General features: G+C 45.8%; 2 protein-coding genes across 9 annotated transcripts in view; both read left to right on the top strand.

Annotated features, from left to right (window-relative positions):
- Positions 1–8,719, top strand: part of necap2 (NECAP endocytosis associated 2) — an 11,550-nt gene extending 2,831 nt beyond the window's left edge. The window contains exons 5-8 of one of the 2 annotated variants that reach the window (XM_077229882.1): positions 1,189–1,297; positions 7,213–7,360; positions 7,436–7,523; positions 7,866–8,719. In XM_077229882.1, the coding sequence (XP_077085997.1) occupies positions 1,189–1,297; positions 7,213–7,360; positions 7,436–7,523; positions 7,866–7,905 (385 nt within the window). In that variant the 3' untranslated portion in view covers positions 7,906–8,719. Of the gene's footprint in view, positions 1–1,188; positions 1,298–7,212; positions 7,381–7,419; positions 7,524–7,865 lie in introns of both variants that reach the window. The other variant, XM_077229881.1, reaches the window with a different exon arrangement.
- A 220-nt stretch (positions 8,720–8,939) lies between these two features.
- The window catches only part of crocc (ciliary rootlet coiled-coil, rootletin), a 72,503-nt gene continuing 53,942 nt past the window's right edge, over positions 8,940–27,500 (top strand). Inside the window, exons 1-9 of one of the 7 annotated variants that reach the window (XM_077229866.1) lie at positions 8,941–8,957; positions 10,068–10,305; positions 10,572–10,698; positions 11,078–11,220; positions 13,219–13,410; positions 13,495–13,554; positions 14,417–14,508; positions 16,786–16,951; positions 17,020–17,126. In XM_077229866.1, the coding sequence (XP_077085981.1) occupies positions 10,255–10,305; positions 10,572–10,698; positions 11,078–11,220; positions 13,219–13,410; positions 13,495–13,554; positions 14,417–14,508; positions 16,786–16,951; positions 17,020–17,126 (938 nt within the window). In that variant the 5' untranslated portion in view covers positions 8,941–8,957; positions 10,068–10,254. Of the gene's footprint in view, positions 8,958–9,150; positions 9,243–9,997; positions 10,306–10,350; positions 10,375–10,571; positions 10,699–11,077; positions 11,221–13,218; positions 13,411–13,494; positions 13,555–14,416; positions 14,509–16,785; positions 16,952–17,019; positions 17,127–27,500 lie in introns of those variants that run through there. The other 6 variants (XM_077229870.1, XM_077229871.1, XR_013203818.1 and 3 more) reach the window with 6 other exon arrangements.

The raw sequence follows: 27,500 nt of genomic DNA, 5'->3' as shown, positions 1-27,500 counted from the left end.
GTCACGAGCCGTCTCTGATTTCTGATGTCATGAGCCGTCTCTGATGTCTGATGTCATGAGCCATGTCTGATGTCATGAGCCATGTCTGATGTCACGAGCCGTCTCTGATGTCACGAGCCGTCTCTGATTTCTGATGTCACGAGCCGTCTCTGATGTCTGATGTCACGAGCCGTCTCTGATGTCACGAGCCGTCTCTGATGTCTGATGTCACGAGCCGTCTCTGATGTCTGATGTCACGAGCCGTCTCTGATGTCACGAGCCGTCTCTGATGTCTGATGTCACGAGCCGTCTCTGATGTCTGATGTCACGAGCCGTCTCTGATGTCTGATGTCACGAGCCGTCTCTGATATCTGATGTCACGAGCCGTCTCTGATGTCTGATGTCATGAGCCATGTCTGATGTCATGAGCCATGTCTGATGTCACGAGCCGTCTCTGATGTCACGAGCCGTCTCTGATTTCTGATGTCACGAGCCGTCTCTGATGTCTGATGTCACGAGCCGTCTCTGATGTCTGATGTCACGAGCCGTCTCTGATGTCACGAGCCGTCTCTGATGTCACGAGCCGTCTCTGATGTCACGAGCCGTCTCTGATGTCACGAGCCGTCTCTGATGTCTGATGTCACGAGCCGTCTCTGATGTCTGATGTCACGAGCCGTCTCTGATGTCTGATGTCACGAGCCGTCTCTGATGTCTGATGTCACGAGCCGTCTCTGATGTCTGATGTCACGAGCCGTCTCTGATGTCTGATGTCACGAGCCATCTCTGATGTCTGATGTTGTGAGCCGTCTCTGATGTCACGAGCCGTCTCTGATGTCACGAGCCGTCTCTGATGTCTGATGTCACGAGCCGTCTCTGATGTCTGATGTCAGGAGCCGTCTATGATGTATGATGTCACGAGCCGTCTCTGATGTCACGAGCCGTCTCTGATGTCACGAGCCGTCTCTGATGTCACGAGCCGTCTCTGATGTCACGAGCCGTCGCTGATGTCTAATGTCACGAGCCGTCGCTGATGTCTAATGTCACGAGCCGTCTCTGATGTCTAATGTCACGAGCCGTCTCTGATGTCTGATGTCACGAGCCGTCTGATGTCTGATGTCACGAGCCGTCTCTGATGTCTGATGTCATGAGCCGTCTCTGATGTCTGATGTCACGAGCCGTCTCTGATGTTACAACCCGTCTCTCTCACAGGTGGGTGAAACAGGAAAGTGAGTTTGCCCGTCAGGAAGCCACGCAGGATTCGGTGCCGAAGCTGGACTTGGGCTTCAAAGAGGGTCAGACCATCAAGATCAACATCGGGGTGAGCGAAGCCGTCGATCGTAGCGTAATCTGATCCAAACTCACAACAGAAACCCCGCCCCCTCCATCACACACCAAAAATGACACCAAAATTCAACAAATGGGGCAAATAAATGGATATATCTATCCATTAGATAAATAAGATAGATAAAACGATAGACAGACAGACAGACAGATGGATAGATAGATAGACTGACAGACAGATGGATAGATAGACAGACGGATAGATAGACAGACAGACAGACAGACGGATAGTTAGACAGAGACAGACAGAGACAGACAGATGGATAGGTAGACATACGGATAGATGGATAGACAGTCAGATCTATAGATAAACATACAGACGGACGGACAGATAGAAAGACAGATAAATAGACAGACAGACGGACAGACAGACAGCGGATAGACGGAAGAACAGACGGATAGACAGACGGACGGACATATAGACGGATAGACAGACATACAGATGAATAGATAGACAGACGGATAGACAGACGGACGGATAGACGGACAGATAGACAGACGGACGGATAGACAGACAGAAGGATAAAAAGACAGATGGATAGACAGACAGATGGATAGATGGATGGACCGACAGACGGACGGATAGACCGACAGACGGATAGACAGACGGACTGATAGACAGAAAGAGACGGAAAGACAGACAGACGGACAGATAGATGGATGGACCGACAGACAGACGGACAGATAGACAGACAGACGGATAGACAGACAGACGGATAGACAGACAGACGGATAGACAGACAGACGGATAGATAGACAGACGGATAGACAGACAGACGGACGGATAGACAGACAGATGGATAGACAGACAGACGGATAGACGGACGTATAGATAGACAGACAGACGGATAGACAGACAGACGGATAGATAGACAGACGAAAAGATAGACAGACAGACGGATAGATAGACAGACTGCTGGATGAGACGGATAGACAGACAGACGGATAGACGGATAGATAGACAGACGAATAGATAGACAGACAGACGGACAGACAGACAGACGGACAGACAGATAGACAGACAGACAGACAGACAGACAGACAGACGGATAGATAGATAGACAGACAGACGGATAGATAGACAGACAGACAGACGGATAGATAGACAGACAGACAGACGGATAGATAGACAGACAGACGGATAGACAGACAGACAGACGGATAGATAGATAGACAGACAGACGGACTGACGGATAGACGGACGGATAGATAGACGGATGGATAGATAGATGGATGGATAGATAGATGGATGGATGGATGGACCGACAGACGGACGGATAGACGAATAGACAGACAGATGGATAGACAGACAGACGGATAGACGGACGTATAGATAGACAGACAGACAGACAGACAGACAGATAGATAGACATATGGATAGACAGACGGATAGATAAACAGACAGATGGATAGATAAACAGACAGATAGACAAATGAATAGATAGACATACGGATAGACAGACAGACGGATAGACAGACAGACTGACTGACGGATAGACAGACGGACGGATAGATAGACAGACAGGCGGATAGACAGACAGATGGATGGATGGACAGACAGACGGATAGACAGACAGACGGATAGATAGACAGACAGACAGACAGACAGACAGACAGACAGACAGACAGACGGATAGACAGACAGACGGATAGATGGACAGATAGATAGACATACGGATAGACAGACAGATGGATAGATAAACAGACGGATAGACAGACAGAGACGGATAGACAGAGAGACGGATAGACAGACGGACGGATAGATACAGACACACAGACAGACAGAGACAGACAGATGGATAGATAAACAGACAGATAGACAGACGGACTGACGGATAGACAGATGGACGGATAGATAGACAGACAGGCGGATAGACAGACAGACGGATGGATGGACAGACAGACGGATAGACAGACGTATAGACAGACAGACGGATAGATAGACAGACCGACAGACGAATAGACGGACAGACGGACCGATAGATAGACAGACAGACAGATGGATAGACAGACGGATAGACAGATGGATAGATAGACATACGGATAGACAGACAAATGGATGGATAAACAGACAGATAGACAGACAGACAGAGACGGATAGACAAACAGACGGATAGACAAACAGACGGATAGACAAACAGACGGATAGATAGACAGACGGATAGACAGATAGACGGACGGACAGATAGACAGACATACGGATAGACAGACAGCCAGCCAGACTGACGGATAGACAGACAGACGGACGGATAGATAGATGGACCGACAGACGGACGGATGGATGGACCGACAGGCAGACGGACGGATAGACAGACAGAGACGGACGGATGGATGGACAGACAGACAGACGGATAGACAGACAGACAGACGGACGGATAGACAGACAGACGGACGGATAGACAGACACAGAGACAGACAGATGGATAGACATGCGGATGGATAGATAGACATGCGGATAGATAAACGGACAGATAGACAGACACAGGGTCCGAAATTAACACCCGCCAAGCGCCAAATGCGGGTAGATTTTCCGTTTGGCGAGTAAATCTCAAAAGGCTATCCGCCCCCCTGGCGGGTGAATGTTCATACCAAAATAGTAATTTAATAAAATGTTTATTACAATTGCATTTTGTAATTTTATAAAATATCTAGCATGATGGCTACGGACATGACGGAGTTGTTGGGTTTGCGGGATGGGAATTGAAAGTGACATGGCGCACCTGAAGAACGAGCAGAGAGAGAGAGACAGCGAGAGAGAGAGAGAGAGAGAGAGCATTAGCCCTGGTCGCGCGCGCACTCTTTCTCTTCGAAACCAGGCGAAAGTATAAACAAGGCTTCACCGTCTCCTAATCGCTGTCTTGCTCTCTCTCCCTGGCACATATTCATCAAAATAAATCGACACGATGGTAAAGGTCGGAAGATCAAAGTTTCATGTGGAGCATTCGGATATTTTTTTTCCTGAATTACCGCTGGGTGTGAACTGTGAATTGTGCTAAAATACCTTATCTTCTCTGAAGCGTTCCGCACATTCAGCTGACATAAACCACACTTTAAATAAACGAAAAAACCTATCCAGTGATTAAATGTTTTCTGTGTTGACACAAATCTTGAGGGATGTCCTAGCTGCCGGGATAATCACACAACGCGTACATATCCCATAATGACACGTCCAATTCGCGAACTAATGACTCACTCCTTTGAACCGATTCATTTTAATGAAGGGTTAAAAACAACTGATATTTCCAGTCCTTCAGTTACTGATCAGTCAGAGTAAATGGAGTAAAAAAATAGGCAGAGTAAAACTAAATATTTTTTTGAAATAATTATAATATATTATTATTGCATACTTTTTATTAAATATACAATTAATACATTTCATTTGTACAGAACTATTTTTATAGGCACCACCACAAAAATATTATTTTAATGTGTGTAAATTGTGTAATATGTGTGTGTAAATAAAAGTAAGAATGGAAAATAATAGACCAGAAATATAATGCCAAAAATGTTTAAATATAGCCTATATAAATTAATGTATATGTGACACAAAAAGGCTGTTTATTATTTGGCCGGTAAAAAATATGCTTGGCTGGTGGATTTTTTTCATCTACCAGTCCCAGTGGCAGGTGAGCCAAAAAGTTAATTTCGGACCCTGGACAGACAGACTGATAGATAGACAGACAGACTAAAGGATACACAGACGGACGGATAGATAGACGGATGGATAGACAGACGGACGGATAGATAGATAGAGACGGATAGACAGACAGACGGATAGACAGACGGACGGATAGATAGACAGACAGACGGATAGACAGACGGACGGATAGATAGACGGATAGATAGACAGACGGACGGATAGATAGACAGACGGACGGATAGATAGACGGATGGATAGACAGACGGAAGGATAGATAGATAGAGACGGATAGACAGACAGACGGATAGACAAACAGACGGATAGACAGACGGACGGATAGATACACTGACAGACGGATAGACAGACGGACGGATAGATACACAGACAGACGGATAGACAGACAGACGGATAGACAGACAGACGGATAGACAGACAGACGGATAGACAGACGGACGGACGGACGGATAGACAGACAGACGGACGGATAGATAGAAAGACAGACAGATGGATAGATAAACAGACAGATAGACAGACAGAAAGACTGAAGGATAGACAGACAGATGGACGGACAGATGGGCGGACAGACGGAAGAACAGATGGATAGATAGACAGACGGACAGACATATAGATGGATAGACAGACAGACAGACGAATAGATAGACAGACGGATAGATAGATAGATAGACAGATGGATAGATAGATAGATAGACAGACAGACAGACAGACGGATAGATAGATAGACAGACAGACAGACAGACGGATAGATAGATAGATAGACAGACAGACGGATAGATAGATAGACAGACAGACAGACAGACGGATAGATAGATAGATAGACAGACAGACGGATGGATAGATAGATAGACGGATGGATGGATGGACAGACAGACAGACGGACGGATAGACAGACCGACTGACTGATAAATAGATAGACGGACAGACAGACAGACGGCAGAGTTTCCGCTAGAAAAAAATGGTGCCGATCAAAGTGACCGGCAGAGGTTTCGTTTTACGGACATTTTGGTGATATGCGGATCAAATATCGCCTCTTAATTAGTCAAGTTGAGGAAAACTGGAGGTAGGCTATGTAACTTAAAAAATGACATAATCAGGTCGTATAGAATGCAACATGTGCAGTGGCGGCTGGTGATAATTACTTTTGGGGGGCGAGGCGAAAATAAATGTCAGATAGCTGTTTGAAGTCTCTTACCCCCGTTATTGTCCACAAAACTTCAGTGCCGACGCGTTTCTTATGACAAGCGCGGGTGAAGCTCTGGGTAAAGCTTGTCCTCTGGCACTGGCTGCTGCCGGATTTGTAAATCGGGTTGGTCCGGTCCGAGATCCTTTATCCTTTTTTTTTTTCTTCCAGCAAACACCTTGTGAAAGGTTTTTTTTGTAAATCATGACGGGTTAAATTTGGTTTAACTCCTGCCATCATCTCTACGAAAGTGATCAGCCTAGCAAGGTTTTGTCGAAGTTGCCTGTGCACTCGCAGTAGTGTGGCCCAAGAGCGTAAAGTTGAATGACAGGTGACGAGAACCAATCAGATTGGATATAATAACATGTATCAAATTCTAATTCGCCAGGGACGCAGCGACCAGGGACGGCGGCGCCCCCTATCGACGAGCCGCCACTAGCCTAACTTTCAAATAGACGGAAAAAAACATGAAAGTCCGGTGGTGGTGGAGCTCTGGCTCTGGACATCCGAGGCTTCAGGCGTTCCTGATTCACCATCGTACGTCGAGTCTGGCCTCTGAATAAAGTTTTTAAGGCTAGTCTGCCTGGGCCTGGCCATATTTGAAACGTCTCACTCAATCGTTAGTTGTTTAGGTCTATATTACAGCCGTTTTAGGCGTGCACTTTATTTGAAATGCAGCATTCGATGTTGTTTAATAACTTTCAAACGGTCTGTTCCTTTATAACATAGCAAAAGGTCGGTGTATTTTTGCTTTTTAAACATTTTAGGCTTATTCTCAAAATCAGATTGTGTTAGGGCGGCGGAATTATTAGGCAATTTTAATCGGACAATTTGACCGGAGAGATTTAATTTTGTCGTACATTTCATTTTTTTCCCGGACAATGGAAACCCTGACAGACGGACAGACAGACGGATAGACAGACAGACAGGTGTTGACTTCTGTCTCTCTCTCTCTCTGTCTCTCTCTCTCTCTCTCTCTGTCTCTCTCTCTCTCTCTCTCTGTCTCTCTCTCTCTCTCTCTCTCTCTCTCTCTCTCTCTGTCTCTCTCTCTCAGAACATAAAGAAGAAAGAGCCGAGTGGGCCGGTTAAGTCTCGAGCTGTGGGTGGTTTGCTTCCTCCTCCTCCTCCCGGTGTGAAGGCCAGTGCTCTCGTTCCTCCACTCGCTGTACAGCAGACGATACCTGTCGCTCCTCCCAGCACAGGTGAGACACTTAGAACCGGTGTATTTATATCAGTCCTCGGTGGGTTTGGCTAATATGAGGCTCCTCCCCTTTTAGCGACGCTGTTGGACATTGGAGACTCCGCCCCTGCCGTGGCCCCGCCCTCTCAGGACCTGTGGGGGGATTTCACTGCGGCAGGACCTGGGTCAGTGTGTCTGTCCATCTATCTGTCTGTCTGACTATCTATCACTATCCATCTAACTATCTATCTAACTGTCTGTCTGACTGTCTCTGTCAATCTAACTGTCTGACTATCTATTTATTTATCTATCCATCTATCTATCTGTCTCTCTATCCATCTAACTATCTCTCTAACTGTCTGTCTGAATGTCTCTGTCTGTCTGACTATCTATCTGTATATCTATCTAACTGTCTGTCTGAATATCTATCTATCTATCTATATAACTGTCCGTCCGTCAGTCTATCTGTCCGTCTGTCTATCTGTCTGTCTGCAGGTGTCTCACTCTCTCTGATGTGTGTTCGACAGGTCCACGCAGGACACGCGGTCGGAATGGGTGCAGTTCTAGCGTCTTTGAAAAGGGACCGTGAGAATGTGATGGAACACATGGACGCTGTTTTTCCACGGATATTTTCTATGCAATCGGCCTGCGTTCGCTGATATTCGCTGCATTCCAGCCGCTGTCGAGTTTGAAACACGTTTCTCGTTAGTTATTCACACGCTGCTTCAGTTAATGTGATGAATGTCGTCAGTATCATGTCTCGTTTACCCATGTCTCGGCTTGATGTTAAAGCTGAAGTGTGTTATAATAAATGTTTCGAACAGGTTTCCTGATTACTCGCACCCATCAGCCATTGGTCATTCATAAGGTGGCCCCGCCCATAAACTCACATCATTGGCTGAGCCAGAAGTTGACAGGACAAAGCAATAAAGAGAGTCACAGTGTTTACAGGAAGTTCATGAAGTAGTGACTTCCTTAGAGTGACTCGCCAGTAGTCTGTTAGTATTTGAAGATCCAAACGAATGACACACTTCAGCTTTAAAGCTTTCGATTTGGTCTGTTTAGTTGGTTGTCGGTGAGATTTTCTTTCTTTTAGTCCTCATGTGTTTTATCTGTGCGTCGTGTGATCTGTCTGACTCAAACTGCTATTTTCACTCGGATCAGGATTTGAAGAGCTTATTTAATTTTTATAAGCAGATGATTTTTCAGCTTATACATTTTAAACTAACCCCAGACTTTATTTGCTTTATTTCCTGGTGACTACAGTTTTATTCTTGATATTGTCAGTAATTATAAAAGTCTGAATCTTTCCTTCAAGTGCCTTTATGAAACTCATGTAGAATGTACAAATGATGGTTTATGAATAAACCGTTTCCTGATATACAGTGTCATGTTTTTTGCTGTAATACTGAATACTGATTCATTAAACTTAATAATTCAAAATAAGTGATGCCCTCAAGTAAAAAGTATAACTTATAATTAATTATCAAACTATCTGTATGATATGTGCTAATTTACATATATAAATAAATATGAGTGTGATGGTTTCCATACTTATTGTTTTGTTGTAGTTTCAGGTGTGTGAATGAGAGCTGCTGATTCGCCAGGTGAGTTTGTAGGTAAGTTGTCAACTATTAAATATTATGAGTCAGATGTCTTTATATTCATCTGTTCGTATTGGTAAGTGTCATTTTACACACAGAACTAACTATATACTGTCCTTTGATGTGTGAAAGACTGGGTTCTGTATGTAAAATCCCGATTATTCCGCAGTGATTTGGGGTCTTTTATATGCGCGGAAGTGACTGTGACCCCGGAAAGAGTCCAGCCTGCACATCACACACATAAACACCAACACATTACCACACAAACACTTTCATTCCGAGTTTAATGCAGTTTTGCCGGTAAGATCACGCGTGATTTTCTCCGTGTTCGTGCGATTGTTGAACGCGTTCGCGAATGATTGAGTGTATGAAATATTAATAAATGTAAGCGATCATTTGTCATGAGTGAATAAACATCATGTGTTCATAAACTAAGTGAATATATTAATGTAACTGTCCAGCGTCGCGTAACTGCATCTTGACTATTAACGTACATCGGAGAGTTTGAGAGTCGATCGATTTGAATAATCCCATATAGGCTACACATAAAATAAGTTCTCAAAATGGTGGATTACAATATGAAAACCTGCTGATTATAAAAGCGGCTGTATTTTTGTGAATGTGTAGGACTTTTTAGTTCCTGTCAGAGATTTAAACGCCGTAGTTCCCAAACCCCGCCTCAGGGGGGCGCGCGCACGAGCCGCATTCACAATCACATATCGCTTTGATTTAAGACATGCTCAAAAAATACAATCACTTAAAATGATTGATTTGACGAATTAACACCTTGTATATTAAATATAAACTTAGTGGCTCTTTTTAAATAATTCCTCAGTTAATAATCAATCTGACTGGATTTCTGTTGACGGTTGCCCGTGTGTTGATGGGTTGTTGTCATGGTGATGGGTATTAGCGCAAACATGTTAAATTACAGTAGTACGTTAAACGTCACCAATAAAAAAAGTTTATCCCCTTTGTTTTACTCGTTTATTGTCGCTGTTTCAGTTTCTCTTTGGAATCCGCTTGAGCTGCATAATCTCACTCAATCTTATTACCCCCCCCCCTCTCTCTCTCTCTCTCTCTCTCTCTCTCTCTATCTCTCTCTCTCTCTCTCTCTCTCTTCAGTGTGTTCGCGGGTCTGTTCGGGAAGGGTCGGAATAACTAGATTATTATCTTGATTCGTTTATGAAGTGTATTTCTGCGAGACACGTGATTCATTCTCTCTAACGTCGCGAGTCACTGATTTGATCCGGTTTGTCGATTTTAAGATAGATTTGTATCCGATTGTAATGAATCTAATCGTAACTTCATCATGAGCGGTTCTGAAGACCCGAACGAGTCCAAACTTGAGGCGGTGATTCAGGTGTAGTTCATTTACTTATTTTATTGATTATCGCTTGATCGGAAGAACTCTCTGGATCACATGTTATTTGTGAGTCTCTTTGGATAAAAGTGTCAGTTAAATGAATAAATGTGAATTATTAAATGTGTTTTCTGTTTAGTTCTGGCGGCGCCGCAGGTGTGTGTTCTGATCTGATCTAAATATACAACAGATCACCACTGAGACCATCTGCTACTGATACACACACACACGCGCGCGTATAATATGGTTGTGTTTGTGTGTTTCAGAGGCTGGAGGAGAGCGTTCTGTGTGAAGAAAAGCTGCTGCGGGTTCGAGGATGTTCTCCAGATGAGCCTCAGTCCCGGTTACCCGCCCGCGTGCGCGAGATCGTGTCCCGAAACCTCAGCGATAGCGGTGAGACTAGCGTTCCGTTCTGTCATTTATTAATGTTCTAAACATCCATTTAAAAAAAAAAAATTTAAAAACGTTTTTTTATTGGTTATGCGAACGTTAGGGGAGCAATCCATTTGATCATACTTCCAACAGAATATGAGCCTTCTGAAAGTAGTTACATTTAAAAAACGTTAGACGAACATTCAACATAACGCTCCATGAACGATGTATAAATAATGTTTTTGTTTTAACGTCTTGAGAACGTTATTAAAGAACAGATCACTTTGAACAAACATTCTATTAACGTTACTGGAAGAGCTTGTTCATAACGTTTGAGAGAAGGTTCCTGTTAGCATTTTCTCTGTCTCTCTCTCTCTCACACACACACACACACACACAGCTGGAGGCATGTCGTCGAGTCTGTCGGTCCCCGAGGAGAACCGGGTTCTTCAGGCAGAACTGAGTCGTGTGGAGGATCTTCTGGCTCACAGTCGAGCAGAACGAGATGAACTGGCCATCAAATACAGCGCCATCAGCGAGAGAGTGAGAATCTCACACACACACACACACACACACACACACACACACACACACACCATCATCGAAGAGCCTGTTTCAGTTCTAGATCTTATAGTCGAGATCTTTATTCTCTACACTTTAGAGAACCTGAAACGATTCATGGCCAGTGCCATATTTACCATGTTTTTACACTCTATGTGCAGTGGGAACACACACACACACACACACACTCTCTGTCTTTTGTCCGCGTCTCAGCAAGGTTGACCCGTCTCCGTGGTAACGGGGAGTGGAATGGCATGTTGCCATGGCGACAGTAAACAGGCTCTTTGATTTTGGGGCCCATTAGGACGTTTGTGATTTATTCTGGCAGTTTGCACGTGAGCCGTGTTTACCTGCGATGTAGGTTGCCAGGGAGTTGTTTTATGGTTGCTAGGTCGATCTAGGTAGTTTCGACTGTTGCACAATCCGCAACTATCAAATCGCGAGGAGATATATAGATAAATATAGTCCTGTGTGTTTCAGAGTTAGCAGCACTGCGTTCTTCCACATGCGAGCATAGAATCCGATCGGAATAACAAAAAGGCTGTGCTTTACTTGTGTAAAAGCGTTGTGTTTCAGAGCGGAGCGCGGCACTGTGTGCGTCTTCACGCCAGCGGCTCGTCGTTCGCTTATAACTCGGAATTGTTTTATGATAGCATATTTTACAATTCTGACTTTGAGTCGCTTATAACGTGAATATGAAAACGCAACACACGGCGATAATCTTCCACGAACTCGAGCAGCGCTTACAAACCGAAAGAGTAGGTTTTCTGCCAAAAATAAGCTTTATTTAACGTTTGAAAATTAAACTAAGCCATAAATTTTAGTATTGTAATGTTACAGTTGTACTATATTAAATGTAATAAATAAAATGACTACATTATTTTTCTTAAATAATATTTTTTTTTAAATTTTAGTTCCTATTTTAATACTTTTATAATTAATTAGTAATAATTACTATTATAGTGCAACAACATTTTTATAATTATTATTTTATAGTCCTATTGCTATATAATAATATTTTGGTTCTAACAAATAATTACTACTTTCCCTCCAAATCATGCAGCACTATTGACTCGGGTGTTGTATATGGTTGCTTGTGTGGTTGCTACGGTCTTCTATGTGGTTACTAGGGTGTCCTGTGTGGTTGCTCAGGTGTTATGGGTGGTTGCTAGGGTGTCCTGTCACCTGTATGGTTGCTAGGGTCTTCTGAGTGGTTGGTTGGGTCTTCTGTGTGGTTGCGAAGGTGTGATGGATGGTTGTTAGGCTCTTCTGTGCAGTTGCTATGGTGTTATGAGGGTTGCTAGGGCCTCCTGTGTAGTTGGTAGGCTCTTCTGTGCGGTTTCTAGGGTCTCCTGTGTGGTTGCTAGGGTCTTGTGTGCAACTGCTAGGATGTCCTGTGTGGTTGCTAAGGTGTTCTGGGTGGTTGCTAGGGTGTACTGTGTGGTTGCTCAGGTCTCCTGTGCGGTTGCTAGGGTCTCCTGTGTGGTGGGTATGCACTTGTGTGCGGTTGCTAGGGTCTTCTGTGCAGTTGATAGGCTCTCCTGTGCAGTTGCTAGGGTCTTCTGTCCAACTGCTAGGGTGTCCTGTGTGGTTGCTAAGGTGTTATAGGTGGTGGCTATGGTGTCCTGTGTGGTTGTTCAGGTCTCCTGTGCGGTTGCTAGGGTCTCCTGTGCGGTTGCCAGGGTCTCCTGTGCGGTTGCTAGGGTCTTCTGTGTGGTTAGTAGGCTCTCCTGGGCGGTTGCTAGGGTCTCCTGTGCGGTTCCTAAGGTCTTCTGTGTGGTTGGTAGGCACTTGTATAAGGTTGCTAGGGTCTCCTGTGCGGTTCCTAGGGTCTTCTGTGCTGTTGGTAGGCTCTCCTGTGCGGTTGGTTGGCTCTCCCGTGCGGTTGCTAGGGTCTTATATGTGTTTGGTAGGCTCTTCTGTGCAGTTGCTAGGGTCTCCAGTGCAGTTTTGAGGCTCTCTCCTCCTGATTGTGTGCAGCTGGAGCAGGCGCTCAGGATGGAGTCGGCCGAGGAGAATCCGGGTTCTCCTGAGTCGCTCAGTCTAGCGCAGCAGAACGTGGATCTGCGCAGACGGCTGGACGAGGAGCAGGCGGCGTATAAACGCAAACTCACGGCGTACCAGGAGGGGCAGCAGAGACAAGCGCAGCTCGTGCAGAAACTACAGGCCAAGGTACAACACAACACGCGATCGTTAAAACACACACTCTTCCGGTTTCCTCTCTGAAAACACTCATCTTACGCTGTGTGTTTGCAGGTTCTGCAGTATAAGAAGAAGTGTGGAGATCTGGAACAGATCCTGCTGGAGAAGTCTGCTGTCAGTACATCCCATAATACCTCATTGTACATTGTATAAATACATCCCATAATACCTCACTGCACATCCAATAAATGCATCCCATAATACCTCACTGTACATTGTATAAATACATCCCATAATACCTCACTGTACCTCAGACACACGGGCTGAATAACATCGGTGCTTTACTAGTGTAAAAACGCTGTGTGTTTTCAGCATCATTACTCCAGTCTTCAGTGTCACATGATCCTTCAGAAATCAGTAAAATATGATGATTTGATGATCAAGAAACATTTATGATTATTATCAGTGTTGAAAACCGTTATTTACATTTTTATTTTAGGATTCTTTGATGAATAGAAATAAAAAAACAGCATTTTTCTGAAATAAATGTTTATTTCACGGATGCATTAAATTGATCAAAAGTTACAGTAAAGACATGTATAATGTTACAAAAGATTCTATTTCAAATCAATGCTTTTCTTTTGAACTTTCTCAAAGAATCCTGAATTTTTTTTATTGATCATGTGACACTAAAGACTCGATGAATATATTTGTAATTAATGAATTAAAATATAATTACATTTTAAATATATATTAACATAAAAAACAGTTTCAAATTCTAATAATATTTCACAGTAATACTGTTTTTTTGTTGTATTTTTAATCAAATAAATGCAACCTAGGTGAGCAGAAGAGACTTCTTTTAAAAACATAAAAAATCGTATGATCCCTAAACGGACGTTGTTAACCGGTGTGATGTTCTATAGACTCGCCACTCAAGTTAAAAGAAGCACTTTTTTCTTTAACTGACCTGTTTTAACAGTAAAAATGTGAAGTGTGAGGCAACCCCTGGTTGTGATCGTTGCTGTGTCTGCAGGGCCGGTGTGACGGCAGTAACGGTCATGATGACGAGGAGCCCAGCAGTGAGATAGAGAGCGCCCTCATCAGGCTGGAGGAGGAACAGCAGAGGTCTCACACTCACTGAACACACTCTTCTGTCATGACACACACACACACACACACATACGTGTGCTTAACATGTTTGCATGTGCGTGTGTGATGAATGTGTTTGCATGTGCTGAACATGTGTGTGGGTGTGCTTAACGTGTGTGTGGGTGTGCTTAACGTGTGTGTGGGTGTGCTTAACGTGTGTGGGTGTGCTTAACGTGTGTGGGTGTGCTTAACATGTGTGTGGGTGTGCTTAACGTGTGTGTGGGTGTGCTTAACATGTGTGTGGGTGTGCTTAACGTGTGTGGGTGTGCTTAACATGTGTGTGGATGTGCTTAACGTGTGTGTGGGTGTGCTTAACATGTGTGTGGGTGTGCTTAACATGTGTGTGGGTGTGCTTAACGTGTGTGGGTGTGCTTAACATGTGTGTGGGTGTGCTTAACGTGTGTGTGGGTGTGCTTAACATGTGTGTGGGTGTGCTTAACATGTGTGTGGGTGTGCTTAACATGTGTGTGGGTGTGCTTAACGTGTGTGTGGGTGTGCTTAACATGTGTGTGGGTGTGCTTAACGTGTGTGTGGGTGTGCTTAACATGTGTGTGGGTGTGCTTAACGTGTGTGTGGGTGTGCTTAACATGTGTGTGGGTGTGCTTAACATGTGTGTGGGTGTGCTTAACATGTGTGTGGGTGTGCTTAACATGTGTGTGGGTGTGCTTAACGTGTGTGTGGGTGTGCTTAACATGTGTGTGGGTGTGCTTAACATGTGTGTGGGTGTGCTTAACGTGTGTGTGGGTGTGCTTAACCTGTGTGTGGGTGTGCTTAACGTGCTTAACGTAAAAAATGTGGGTGTGCTTAACGTGTGTGGGTGTGCTTAACGTGTGTGGGTGTGCTTAACGTGTGTGGGTGTGCTTAACGTGTGTGGGTGTGCTTAACGTGTGTGTGGGTGTGCTTAACGTGTGTGTGGGTGTGCTTAACGTGTGTGGGTGTGCTTAACATGTGTGTGGGTGTGCTTAACATGTGTGTGGGTGTGCTTAATGTGTGTGTGGGTGTGCTTAACGTGTGTGTGGGTGTGCTTAACGTGTGTGGGTGTGCTTAACGTGTGTGGGTGTGCTTAACGTGTGTGGATGTGCTTAACGTGTGTGTGGGTGTGCTTAACGTGGGTGTGCTTAACATGTGTGTGGGTGTGCTTAACGTGTGTGGGTGTGCTTAACATGTGTGTGGGTGTGCTTAACGTGTGTGTGGGTGTGCTTAACATGTGTGTGGGTGTGCTTAACATGTGTGTGGGTGTGCTTAACGTGTGTGGGTGTGCTTAACATGTGTGTGGGTGTGCTTAACGTGTGTGTGGGTGTGCTTAACATGTGTGTGGGTGTGCTTAACGTGTGTGTGGGTGTGCTTAACATGTGTGTGGGTGTGCTTAACGTGTGTGGGTGTGCTTAACATGTGTGTGGGTGTGCTTAACGTGTGTGTGGGTGTGCTTAACATGTGTGTGGGTGTGCTTAACATGTGTGTGGGTGTGCTTAACATGTGTATGGGTGTGCTTAACATGTGTGTGGGTGTGCTTAACGTGTGTGTGGGTGTGCTTAACATGTGTGTGGGTGTGCTTAACATGTGTGTGGGTGTGCTTAACGTGTGTGTGGGTGTGCTTAACCTGTGTGTGGGTGTGCTTAACGTGTGTGTGGATGTGCTTAACGTGCTTAACGTAAAAAATGTGGGTGTGCTTAACGTGTGTGGGTGTGCTTAACGTGTGTGGGTGTGCTTAACATGTGTGTGGGTGTGCTTAACGTGTGTGTGGGTGTGCTTAACGTGTGTGTGGGTGTGCTTAACGTGTGTGGGTGTGCTTAACATGTGTGTGGGTGTGCTTAATGTGTGTGTGGGTGTGCTTAACGTGTGTGTGGGTGTGCTTAACGTGTGTGGGTGTGCTTAACGTGTGTGGGTGTGCTTAACGTGTGTGTGGGTGTGCTTAACGTGTGTGTGTGTGCTTAACACGTGTGTGGGTGTGCTTAACGTGTGTGGGTGTGCTTAACGTGTGTGTGGGTGTGCTTAACGTGTGTGTGTGTGCTTAACACGTGTGTGGGTGTGCTTAACGTGTGTGGGTGTGCTTAACACGTGTGTGGGTGTGCTTAACGTGTGTGGGTGTGCTTAACGTGTGTGGGTGAGCTTAACGTGTGTGGGTGTGCTTAACACGTGTCTGGGTGTGCTTAACACGTGAGTGGGTGTGCTTAACGTGTGTGGGTGTGCTTAACACGGGTGTGGGTGTGCTTAATGTATTTGCGTGTGCTTAACGTGTTTGTGTGTGTGCAGGAGCAGCGGTCTATCCGCGGTCAATGCTATGCTGCGAGAGCAGCTGGAACAGGCCGGACTGGCCAACGAGGCGCTCAGCCAGGACATCCGCAGACTCACTGCTGATTGGACCAGAGCGAGGGAGGAGCTGGAGCAGAGGGAGTGTGATTGGAGGAGAGAGGAGGAGGTGGGCGTGGCTTATCCATCATTATAAGATCTGGGAAGCTGCTGGGTTTAACGCATGCGTTTGTTCAGTCTTTCCACAGCTACTTCAGCAGCGAGCACAGCCGCCTGCTGGCGCTCTGGAGGCAGGTGGTGGGTCTGCGCAGGCACGTCTGCGAGATGAAGAGCGCCACCGAGAGGTCAGAGCCGCCTCAACACTCACTCAATTAGGGGTGGAGCCGAACCCGAATACGGTATTCGGAAAGGCACAAATAACGTGTTTTTTACGAATACTTATTTCGAACAAATACTTTAGAAAATATTTGTATTCGGGAACAAGAAAAACTTTATATCAAAAAGCTGCGTTTCCTCACGAGACCGCAGTGCGCGAGTGAGTGAGTGACGTTCAGGAAGAGGTGACTGACACAGGCTGCTCCACACAGCAACAGAGAGGGCTCGGCTGAGCGAAAAAACACTTAACTGCATTACTATTTTTGTTGAATAGATTTTTGTACCTCAACTGGGTTCCGGAGGCAGTTTATTACTTTCGGGAAGTGGAGTTTGATCGGGAGATTATTTCATTACGCTGCATTATTGACGTCTGCAGCCGGGTGCTCTCATGTTCGCTCTGTTTACGCAGCTCTGTTAGCTCCGTAATTATTTGTTTTTATTACATGGCTTGGTTGAATTCTAATGTAGAATGCGGTCTGTTATTTCCATGGTTATTTCTTAATAACAGACCGCTGCTAAGTATAACACACCGTTGCCACGAAAAACAGAGCGTTGCCATGGTTTCTAAACGTAGAGACGGAACGGACTATTTTTTTTAGCGGAAGCAATACAATAGTTTTTAAATCAATAAACTCCTTTTTAAATCAATATTTTGAGTCAAATTATTGATTTATTTGGTAGGTAGCCATGTAGTAAAAGGGATAATGTATAGCGAGGTGGTTGTTATAGCGAATGCAAACCCTTCAGGCTGATTCAAGACCCCTCCGCTTCGCGTCAGGCTCATAATCAACCGCCTCACTATACATTATCCCTTACTTATTCTGTCTGTTCAACGTCCTCCAACAAGGACGGGTGGTGGTGGGATTCATAATGTTCACAATGGTATTTTATTAGTTGTTGGTTTAACCATGGATGAGGTAATGGCTGTTATGTTATTTTCTTTTCAATGACGTTCCTTGGTAGGCTACATGTTCATTGCTGGATTTATATAATTGAAGAATACTTACACTATAACGTAAATTAGAAGTGTAACGCAAAAAAAATAGATTTTTACGCCTATTTTGGATTTTACTCGAATACAAATACAAATACTTTTTCCCCCTCAACAAATACAAATACAGATACAAATACCGGCTGCTTTGCACACCCCTACACTCAATACTCACTCAACACTTACTCAACACCGGCTCAACACTTGCTCAACACTGGCTCAACACTGGCTCAACACTGGCTCAACACTTGCTCAACACCGGTTCAACACCGGTTCAACACCGGCTCAACACTCGCTCAACACTCGCTCAACACTCTCTCAACACTCGCTCAACACTCACTCAACACCGGCTCAACACTCACTCAACACTCGCTCAACACTCACTCAACACTCACTCAACACTCACTCGCTCAACACTCACTCAACACCGGCTCAACACTCGCTCAACACTCACTCAAAACTCACTCAACACTCACTCAACACTCACTCAACACCTGCTCAACACTCACTCAACACCAGCTCAACACTCACTCAACACCGACTCAACACTCACTCAACACCGACTCAACACTCAATCAACACCGGCTCAACACTCACTCAAAACTCACTCAACACTCACTCAACACTCACTCAACACCTGCTCAACACCGGCTCAACACTCAATCAACACCGGCTCAACACACACTCAAAACTCACTCAACACTCAATCAACACCGGCTCAACACTCACTCAACACTCACTCAACACTCAATCAACACCGGCTCAACACTCACTCAAAACTCACTCAACACTCACTCAACACTCACTCAACACCTGCTCAACACTCACTCAACACCGGCTAAACACTCACTCAACACCGGCTCAATACTCAATCAACACCGGCTCAACACTCACTCAACACCGGCTCAACACCGGCTCAACACCGGCTCAACACCGGCTCAACACCGGCTCAACACTCACTCAACACCGACTCAACACTCACTCAACACCGGCTCAACACTCACTCAACACCGACTCAACACCGGCTCAAAACTCACTCAACACTCACTCAACACTCACTCAACACCTGCTCAACACCGGCTCAACACTCAATCAACACCGGCTCAACACACACTCAAAACTCACTCAACACTCAATCAACACCGGCTCAACACTCACTCAACACTCACTCAACACCGGCTCAACACTCACTCAAAACTCACTCAACACTCACTCAACACTCACTCAACACCTGCTCAACACTCACTCAACACCGGCTAAACACTCACTCAACACCGGCTCAATACTCAATCAACACCGGCTCAACACTCACTCAACACCGGCTCAACACCGGCTCAACACCGGCTCAACACTCACTCAACACCGACTCAACACTCACTCAACACCGGCTCAACACTCACTCAACACCGACTCAACACCGGCTCAACACTCACTCAACACTCACTCAACACCGACTCAACACTCACTCAACACCGGCTCAACACTCCTCAAAACCGGCTCAACACTCACTCAACACCGACTCAACACTCACTCAACACCGGCTCAACACTCCTCAAAACCGGCTCAACACTCACTCAACACCGGCTCAACACTCACTCAACACTCACTCAACACCGACTCAACACTCACTCAACACCGGCTCAACACTCACTCAACACTCACTCAACACCGGCTCAACACTCACTCAACAACGGCTCAACACTCACTCAACACCGGCTCAACACTCACTCAACACCGGCTCAACACTCACTCAACACTCACTCAACACTCACTCAACACCGACTCAACACTCACTCAACACTCACTCAACACTCACTCAACACCGACTCAACACTCACTCAACACTCACTCAACACCGACTCAACACTCACTCAACACTCACTCAACACTTACTCAACACCGGCTCAACACTTGCTCAACACTGGCTCAACACTGGCTCAACACTGGCTCAACACTTGCTCAACACCGGTTCAACACCGGTTCAACACCGGCTCAACACTCGCTCAACACTCGCTCAACACTCGCTCAACACTCTCTCAACACTCGCTCAACACTCACTCAACACCGGCTCAACACTCACTCAACACTCGCTCAACACTCACTCAACACTCACTCAACACTCACTCAACACTCACTCGCTCAACACTCACTCAACACCGGCTCAACACTCGCTCAACACTCACTCAAAACTCACTCAACACTCACTCAACACTCACTCAACACCTGCTCAACACTCACTCAACACCAGCTCAACACTCACTCAACACCGACTCAACACTCACTCAACACCGACTCAACACTCAATCAACACCGGCTCAACACTCACTCAAAACTCACTCAACACTCACTCAACACTCACTCAACACCTGCTCAACACCGGCTCAACACTCAATCAACACCGGCTCAACACACACTCAAAACTCACTCAACACTCAATCAACACCGGCTCAACACTCACTCAACACTCACTCAACACTCAATCAACACCGGCTCAACACTCACTCAAAACTCACTCAACACTCACTCAACACTCACTCAACACCTGCTCAACACTCACTCAACACCGGCTAAACACTCACTCAACACCGGCTCAATACTCAATCAACACCGGCTCAACACTCACTCAACACTCACTCAACACCGGCTCAACACCGGCTCAACACCGGCTCAACACTGGCTTAACACCGGCTCAACACCGGCTCAACACTCACTCAACACCGACTCAACACTCACTCAACACCGGCTCAACACTCACTCAACACCGACTCAACACCGGCTCAAAACTCACTCAACACTCACTCAACACTCACTCAACACCTGCTCAACACCGGCTCAACACTCAATCAACACCGGCTCAACACACACTCAAAACTCACTCAACACTCAATCAACACCGGCTCAACACTCACTCAACACTCACTCAACACTCAATCAACACCGGCTCAACACTCACTCAAAACTCACTCAACACTCACTCAACACTCACTCAACACCTGCTCAACACTCACTCAACACCGGCTAAACACTCACTCAACACCGGCTCAATACTCAATCAACACCGGCTCAACACTCACTCAACACCGGCTCAACACCGGCTCAACACCGGCTCAACACTCACTCAACACCGACTCAACACTCACTCAACACCGGCTCAACACTCACTCAACACCGACTCAACACCGGCTCAACACTCACTCAACACTCACTCAACACCGACTCAACACTCACTCAACACCGGCTCAACACTCCTCAAAACCGGCTCAACACTCACTCAACACCGACTCAACACTCACTCAACACCGGCTCAACACTCCTCAAAACCGGCTCAACACTCACTCAACACCGGCTCAACACTCACTCAACACTCACTCAACACCGACTCAACACTCACTCAACACCGGCTCAACACTCACTCAACACTCACTCAACACCGGCTCAACACTCACTCAACACCGGCTCAACACTCACTCAACACCGGCTCAACACTCACTCAACACCGGCTCAACACTCACTCAACACTCACTCAACACTCACTCAACACCGACTCAACACTCACTCAACACTCACTCAACACTCACTCAACACCGACTCAACACTCACTCAACACTCACTCAACACCGACTCAACACTCACTCAACACTCACTCAACACTTACTCAACACCGGCTCAACACTTGCTCAACACTGGCTCAACACTGGCTCAACACTGGCTCAACACTTGCTCAACACCGGTTCAACACCGGTTCAACACCGGCTCAACACTCGCTCAACACTCGCTCAACACTCTCTCAACACTCGCTCAACACTCACTCAACACCGGCTCAACACTCACTCAACACTCGCTCAACACTCACTCAACACTCACTCAACACTCACTCGCTCAACACTCACTCAACACCGGCTCAACACTCGCTCAACACTCACTCAAAACTCACTCAACACTCACTCAACACTCACTCAACACCTGCTCAACACTCACTCAACACCAGCTCAACACTCACTCAACACCGACTCAACACTCACTCAACACCGACTCAACACTCAATCAACACCGGCTCAACACTCACTCAAAACTCACTCAACACTCACTCAACACTCACTCAACACCTGCTCAACACCGGCTCAACACTCAATCAACACCGGCTCAACACACACTCAAAACTCACTCAACACTCAATCAACACCGGCTCAACACTCACTCAACACTCACTCAACACTCAATCAACACCGGCTCAACACTCACTCAAAACTCACTCAACACTCACTCAACACTCACTCAACACCTGCTCAACACTCACTCAACACCGGCTAAACACTCACTCAACACCGGCTCAATACTCAATCAACACCGGCTCAACACTCACTCAACACTCACTCAACACCGGCTCAACACCGGCTCAACACCGGCTCAACACCGGCTCAACACTCACTCAACACCGACTTAACACTCACTCAACACCGGCTCAACACTCACTCAACACCGACTCAACACCGGCTCAAAACTCACTCAACACTCACTCAACACTCACTCAACACCTGCTCAACACCGGCTCAACACTCAATCAACACCGGCTCAACACACACTCAAAACTCACTCAACACTCAATCAACACCGGCTCAACACTCACTCAACACTCACTCAACACTCAATCAACACCGGCTCAACACTCACTCAAAACTCACTCAACACTCACTCAACACCTGCTCAACACTCACTCAACACCGGCTAAACACTCACTCAACACCGGCTCAATACTCAATCAACACCGGCTCAACACTCACTCAACACCGGCTCAACACTCACTCAACACCGGCTCAACACTCACTCAACACCGGCTCAACACTCACTCAACACCGACTCAACACCGGCTCAACACTCACTCAACACTCACTCAACACCGACTCAACACTCACTCAACACCGGCTCAACACTCCTCAAAACCGGCTCAACACTCACTCAACACCGACTCAACACTCACTCAACACCGGCTCAACACTCCTCAAAACCGGCTCAACACTCACTCAACACCGGCTCAACACTCACTCAACACTCACTCAACACCGACTCAACACTCACTCAACACCGGCTCAACACTCACTCAACACTCACTCAACACCGGCTCAACACTCACTCAACACCGGCTCAACACTCACTCAACACCGGCTCAACACTCACTCAACACCGGCTCAACACTCACTCAACACTCACTCAACACTCACTCAACACCGACTCAACACTCACTCAACACTCACTCAACACTCACTCAACACCGACTCAACACTCACTCAACACTCACTCAACACTCACTCAACACCGACTCAACACTCACTCAACATCGGCTCAACACTCACTCAACACCGGCTCAACACTCACTCAACACCGACTCAACACCCATTCAACACCGGCTCAACACCGACTCAACACCGGCTCAACACCGGCTCAACACTCCCTCAACACCGGCTCAACACTCCTCAACACCGACTCAACACTCACTCAACACCGGCTCAACACTCACTCAACACCGGGTCAACACTCACTCAACACCGGCTCAACACTCACTCAACACCGGCTCAACACTCGCTCAACACTCACTCAACACCGGCTCAACACTCACTCAACACCGGCTGTACACTCGCTCAACACTCACTCAACACCGGCTCAACACTCACTCAACACCGGCTCAACACCCGCTCAACACTCGCTCAACACTCGCTCAACACTCGCTCAACACTCACTCAACACTCGCTCAACACTCGCTCAACACTCGCTCAACACTCGCTCAACACTCACTCAACACCGGCTCAACACTCACTCAACACCGGCTCAACACTCACTTAACACTCACTCAACACTCGCTCAACACTCACTCAACACCGGCTCAACACTCACTCAACACTCACTCCACACCGGCTCAACACTCACTTAACACTCACTCAACACTCGCTCAACACTCGCTCAACACTCACTCAACACCGGCTCAACACTCACTCAAGTCAAGTCAAGTCATCCTCATTCATATTGCGCTTTTAACAATGTAGATTGTTTCAAAGCAGCTTTACAGAGATAAACATAATTTAAGGTAACAGAGTTTGGTTTGGTTTGGTTTTGGTTTGGTTTGGTTTTATAGTGGTTCTTGAAAAATGTTTTTTCCAGCTAAAGTTAGTTTTGATTGATTCACTTCCGTCTAAATGATCATTTGTTATTAAATTAGGGGCCGCTAAGACAACAGCGTTCTCTCTAAACAGACTTTAAACGTGAACCTGTGATAGACGCTGATGGCGTTCACATGCGCATTAAGAATTGATTCTATAATTATGTGCGTTTGAAATATATGTGTGCTGGTTTGTAATTCCTTACAAACCATTACTAAACAAACTACTTGTCTTGTCTTTAAATTTTGATGCAGAATTTTATTTTATCTTATCACTTTGGGTAGGTACGGGAACCGAAAAATTTCACAACGCTTTATCTGTAGAGTGGAATAGGGATCCTGCATAGGAAGAGGCTAGTTGGGACTTTAGCACTGCATTGTCATCGGGTCCAGGCGAAAGTCCTTCGTCAGATCTGGATATGGCCTGGATCCGGCAGGCTGCGGTGAAACCTCGGGATAAACAAAGACACTAAAATTAGCGTAGATGCCATTCTTCTTATGATGTAACGAGTACATCAGGATTTAAGGGAAGTGTTCCCAGTTCCGGCTGACCTAATCTAGGCAGCCTAATATTGAATTATAGAAGTCTATAGAGTGTTATGTGAATGCTAGGTCAAAGAGATGTGTTTTTAGTCTAGCTTTGAACTGACAGACTGTGTCTGCTTCCCAATAGGAAAAGGATCTACCGCCAGCAGTCGATTTATATATTATAGGTATTATCAACTGGCCAGAACTTTGAGATCGCAATAGACGTGAAGGACTATAATGCGTTAAGAGCTTGCTCAAGTAATGGGGAGGTAAACCATTTAGTGCTTTGTAAGTAATCAGCAATATTTTAAAATTTATACGATGTTTAATAGGGAGCCAATGCAGTGTTGACAGAACCGGGCTAATATGGTCGTACTTCCTGGTTCTGGTAACGACTCTAGCGGCTGCGTTTTGAACTAGCTGTAGTTTGTTTATTAAGCGTGCAGGGCAACCACCCAGTAGAGCATTACAATAATCTAGCCTTGATGTCATGAACGCATGAACTAGTTGTTCCGCATTTGTCAATGAGAGCATATGACGTAATTTAGATATATTTTTAAGATGGAAAAATGCGGTTTTACAGACACTAGACACGTGACTTTCAAATGAAAGATTGGTATCAAAGAGCACACCCAGGTTCCTAACTGACGACGAAGACTTAACAGAGCAGCCATCAAGTGTTAGACGGTATTCTAGGTTATTACGTGTGGAAGTTTTTTGTCCAATAATTAAAATCTCTGTTTTTTCAGAATTTAGTAGTAGGAAATTACTAGTCATCCAATTTTTGATATCAACTATGCATTCCGATAATTTTGTGAATTGGTGAGTTTCGTTAGGTTTGGAAGAAATATAGAGCTGAGTATCATCAGCATAATAGTGAAAGCTAATTCCATGTTTCCTAATGATATCTCCTAAAGGTAGCATGTACAGAGTGAACAGCAGCGGTCCTAGTACTGAGCCTTGTGGTACGCCATACTGAACTTGTGATTGATAAGACATCTCTTCATTTACTGCTACAAACTGATAACGGTCAGATAAATATGATTTAAACCATGCTAATGCAATTCCACTAATGCCAACATAGTTTTCTAGTCTATTTAAGAGAATGTTGTGGTCAATGGTGTCAAATCCAGCACTAAGATCAAGTAACACTAATAGAGAGATACAACCACGATCGGATGATAAGAGCAAATCATTTGTGACTCTAATGAGAGCAGTCTCAGTGCTATGGTGCGGTCTAAATCCTGACTGGAAATCCTCGCAGATACCATTTCTTTCAAGAAACACTCAACACTCACTCAACACTCACTCAACACTCACTCAACACTCACTCAACACTCACTCAACACTCACTCAACACTCACTAAACACCGACTCAACACTCACTCAACACCGACTCAACACTTGCTCAACACTCACTCAACACTCACTCAACACCGGCTCAACACTCACTCAACACCGGTTCAACACCGGTTCAACACCGGCTCAACACCGGCTCAACACCGGCTCAACACTCACTCAACACTCACTCAACACTCACTCAACACTCACTCAACACCGGCTCAACACCGGCTCAACACTCACTCAACACTCACTTAACACTCACTCAACACCGGCTCAACACCCGCTCAACACTCACTCAACACTCGCTCAACACTCACTCAACACTCACTCAACACTCACTCAACACTCACTCAACACCTGCTCAACACTCACTCAACACCGGCTCAACACCCGCTCAACACTCACTCAACACTCACTCAACACTCACTCAACACAGGCTCAACACTCACTCAACACTCACTCAACACTCACTCAACACTCACTTAACACTCACTCAACACCGGCTCAACACTCACTCAATAACGGCTCAACACCAACTCAACACCGACTCAACACTCACTCAACACTCAACACCGGCTCAACACTCACTCAACACCGGCTCAACACTCACTCAACACCGACTCAACACTTGCTCAACACTCACTCAACACCGGCTCAACACTCACTCAACAACGGCTCAACACTCACTCAACACTCACTCAACACCGACTCAACACCGACTCAACACCGACTCAACACTCGCTCAACACTCACTCAACACCGGCTCAACACTGACTCAACACTGACTCAACACTCAATCAACACTCAACACTCACTCAACACCGGCTCAACACTCACTCAACACTCACTCAAAACTCACTCAAAACTCACTCAACACTCACTCAACACCGACTCAACACCGACTCAACACTCACTCAACACCGACTCAACACTTGCTCAACACTCACTCAACACTCACTCAACACCGGCTCAACACTCACTCAACAACGACTCAACACTCACTCAACACTCACTCAACACCGACTCAACACCGACTCAACACCGACTCAACACTCGCTCAACACTCACTCAACACTCACTCAACACCTGCTCAACACTCACTCAACACCGGCTCAACACTCACTCAACACCGACTCAACACTCACTCAACACCGGCTCAACACTCACTCAACACTCACCCAACACTCACTCAACACCGACTCAACACTCACTCAACACTCAATCAACACCGACTCAACACTCACTCAACACCGACTCAACACCGACTCAACACCGACTCAACACTCGCTCAACACTCACTCAACACTCACTCAACACTCACTCAACACT

The sequence above is a fragment of the Siphateles boraxobius genome, unplaced genomic scaffold (assembly GCF_051911475.1).
Source record: "Siphateles boraxobius isolate OS27281-9 unplaced genomic scaffold, OSU_SipBor_1 136, whole genome shotgun sequence".
Classification (NCBI taxonomy): domain Eukaryota; kingdom Metazoa; phylum Chordata; class Actinopteri; order Cypriniformes; family Leuciscidae; genus Siphateles; species Siphateles boraxobius.
Note: the sequence above shows the minus strand (reverse complement) of the source record. Positions and strands in the feature narration are given on the sequence as shown.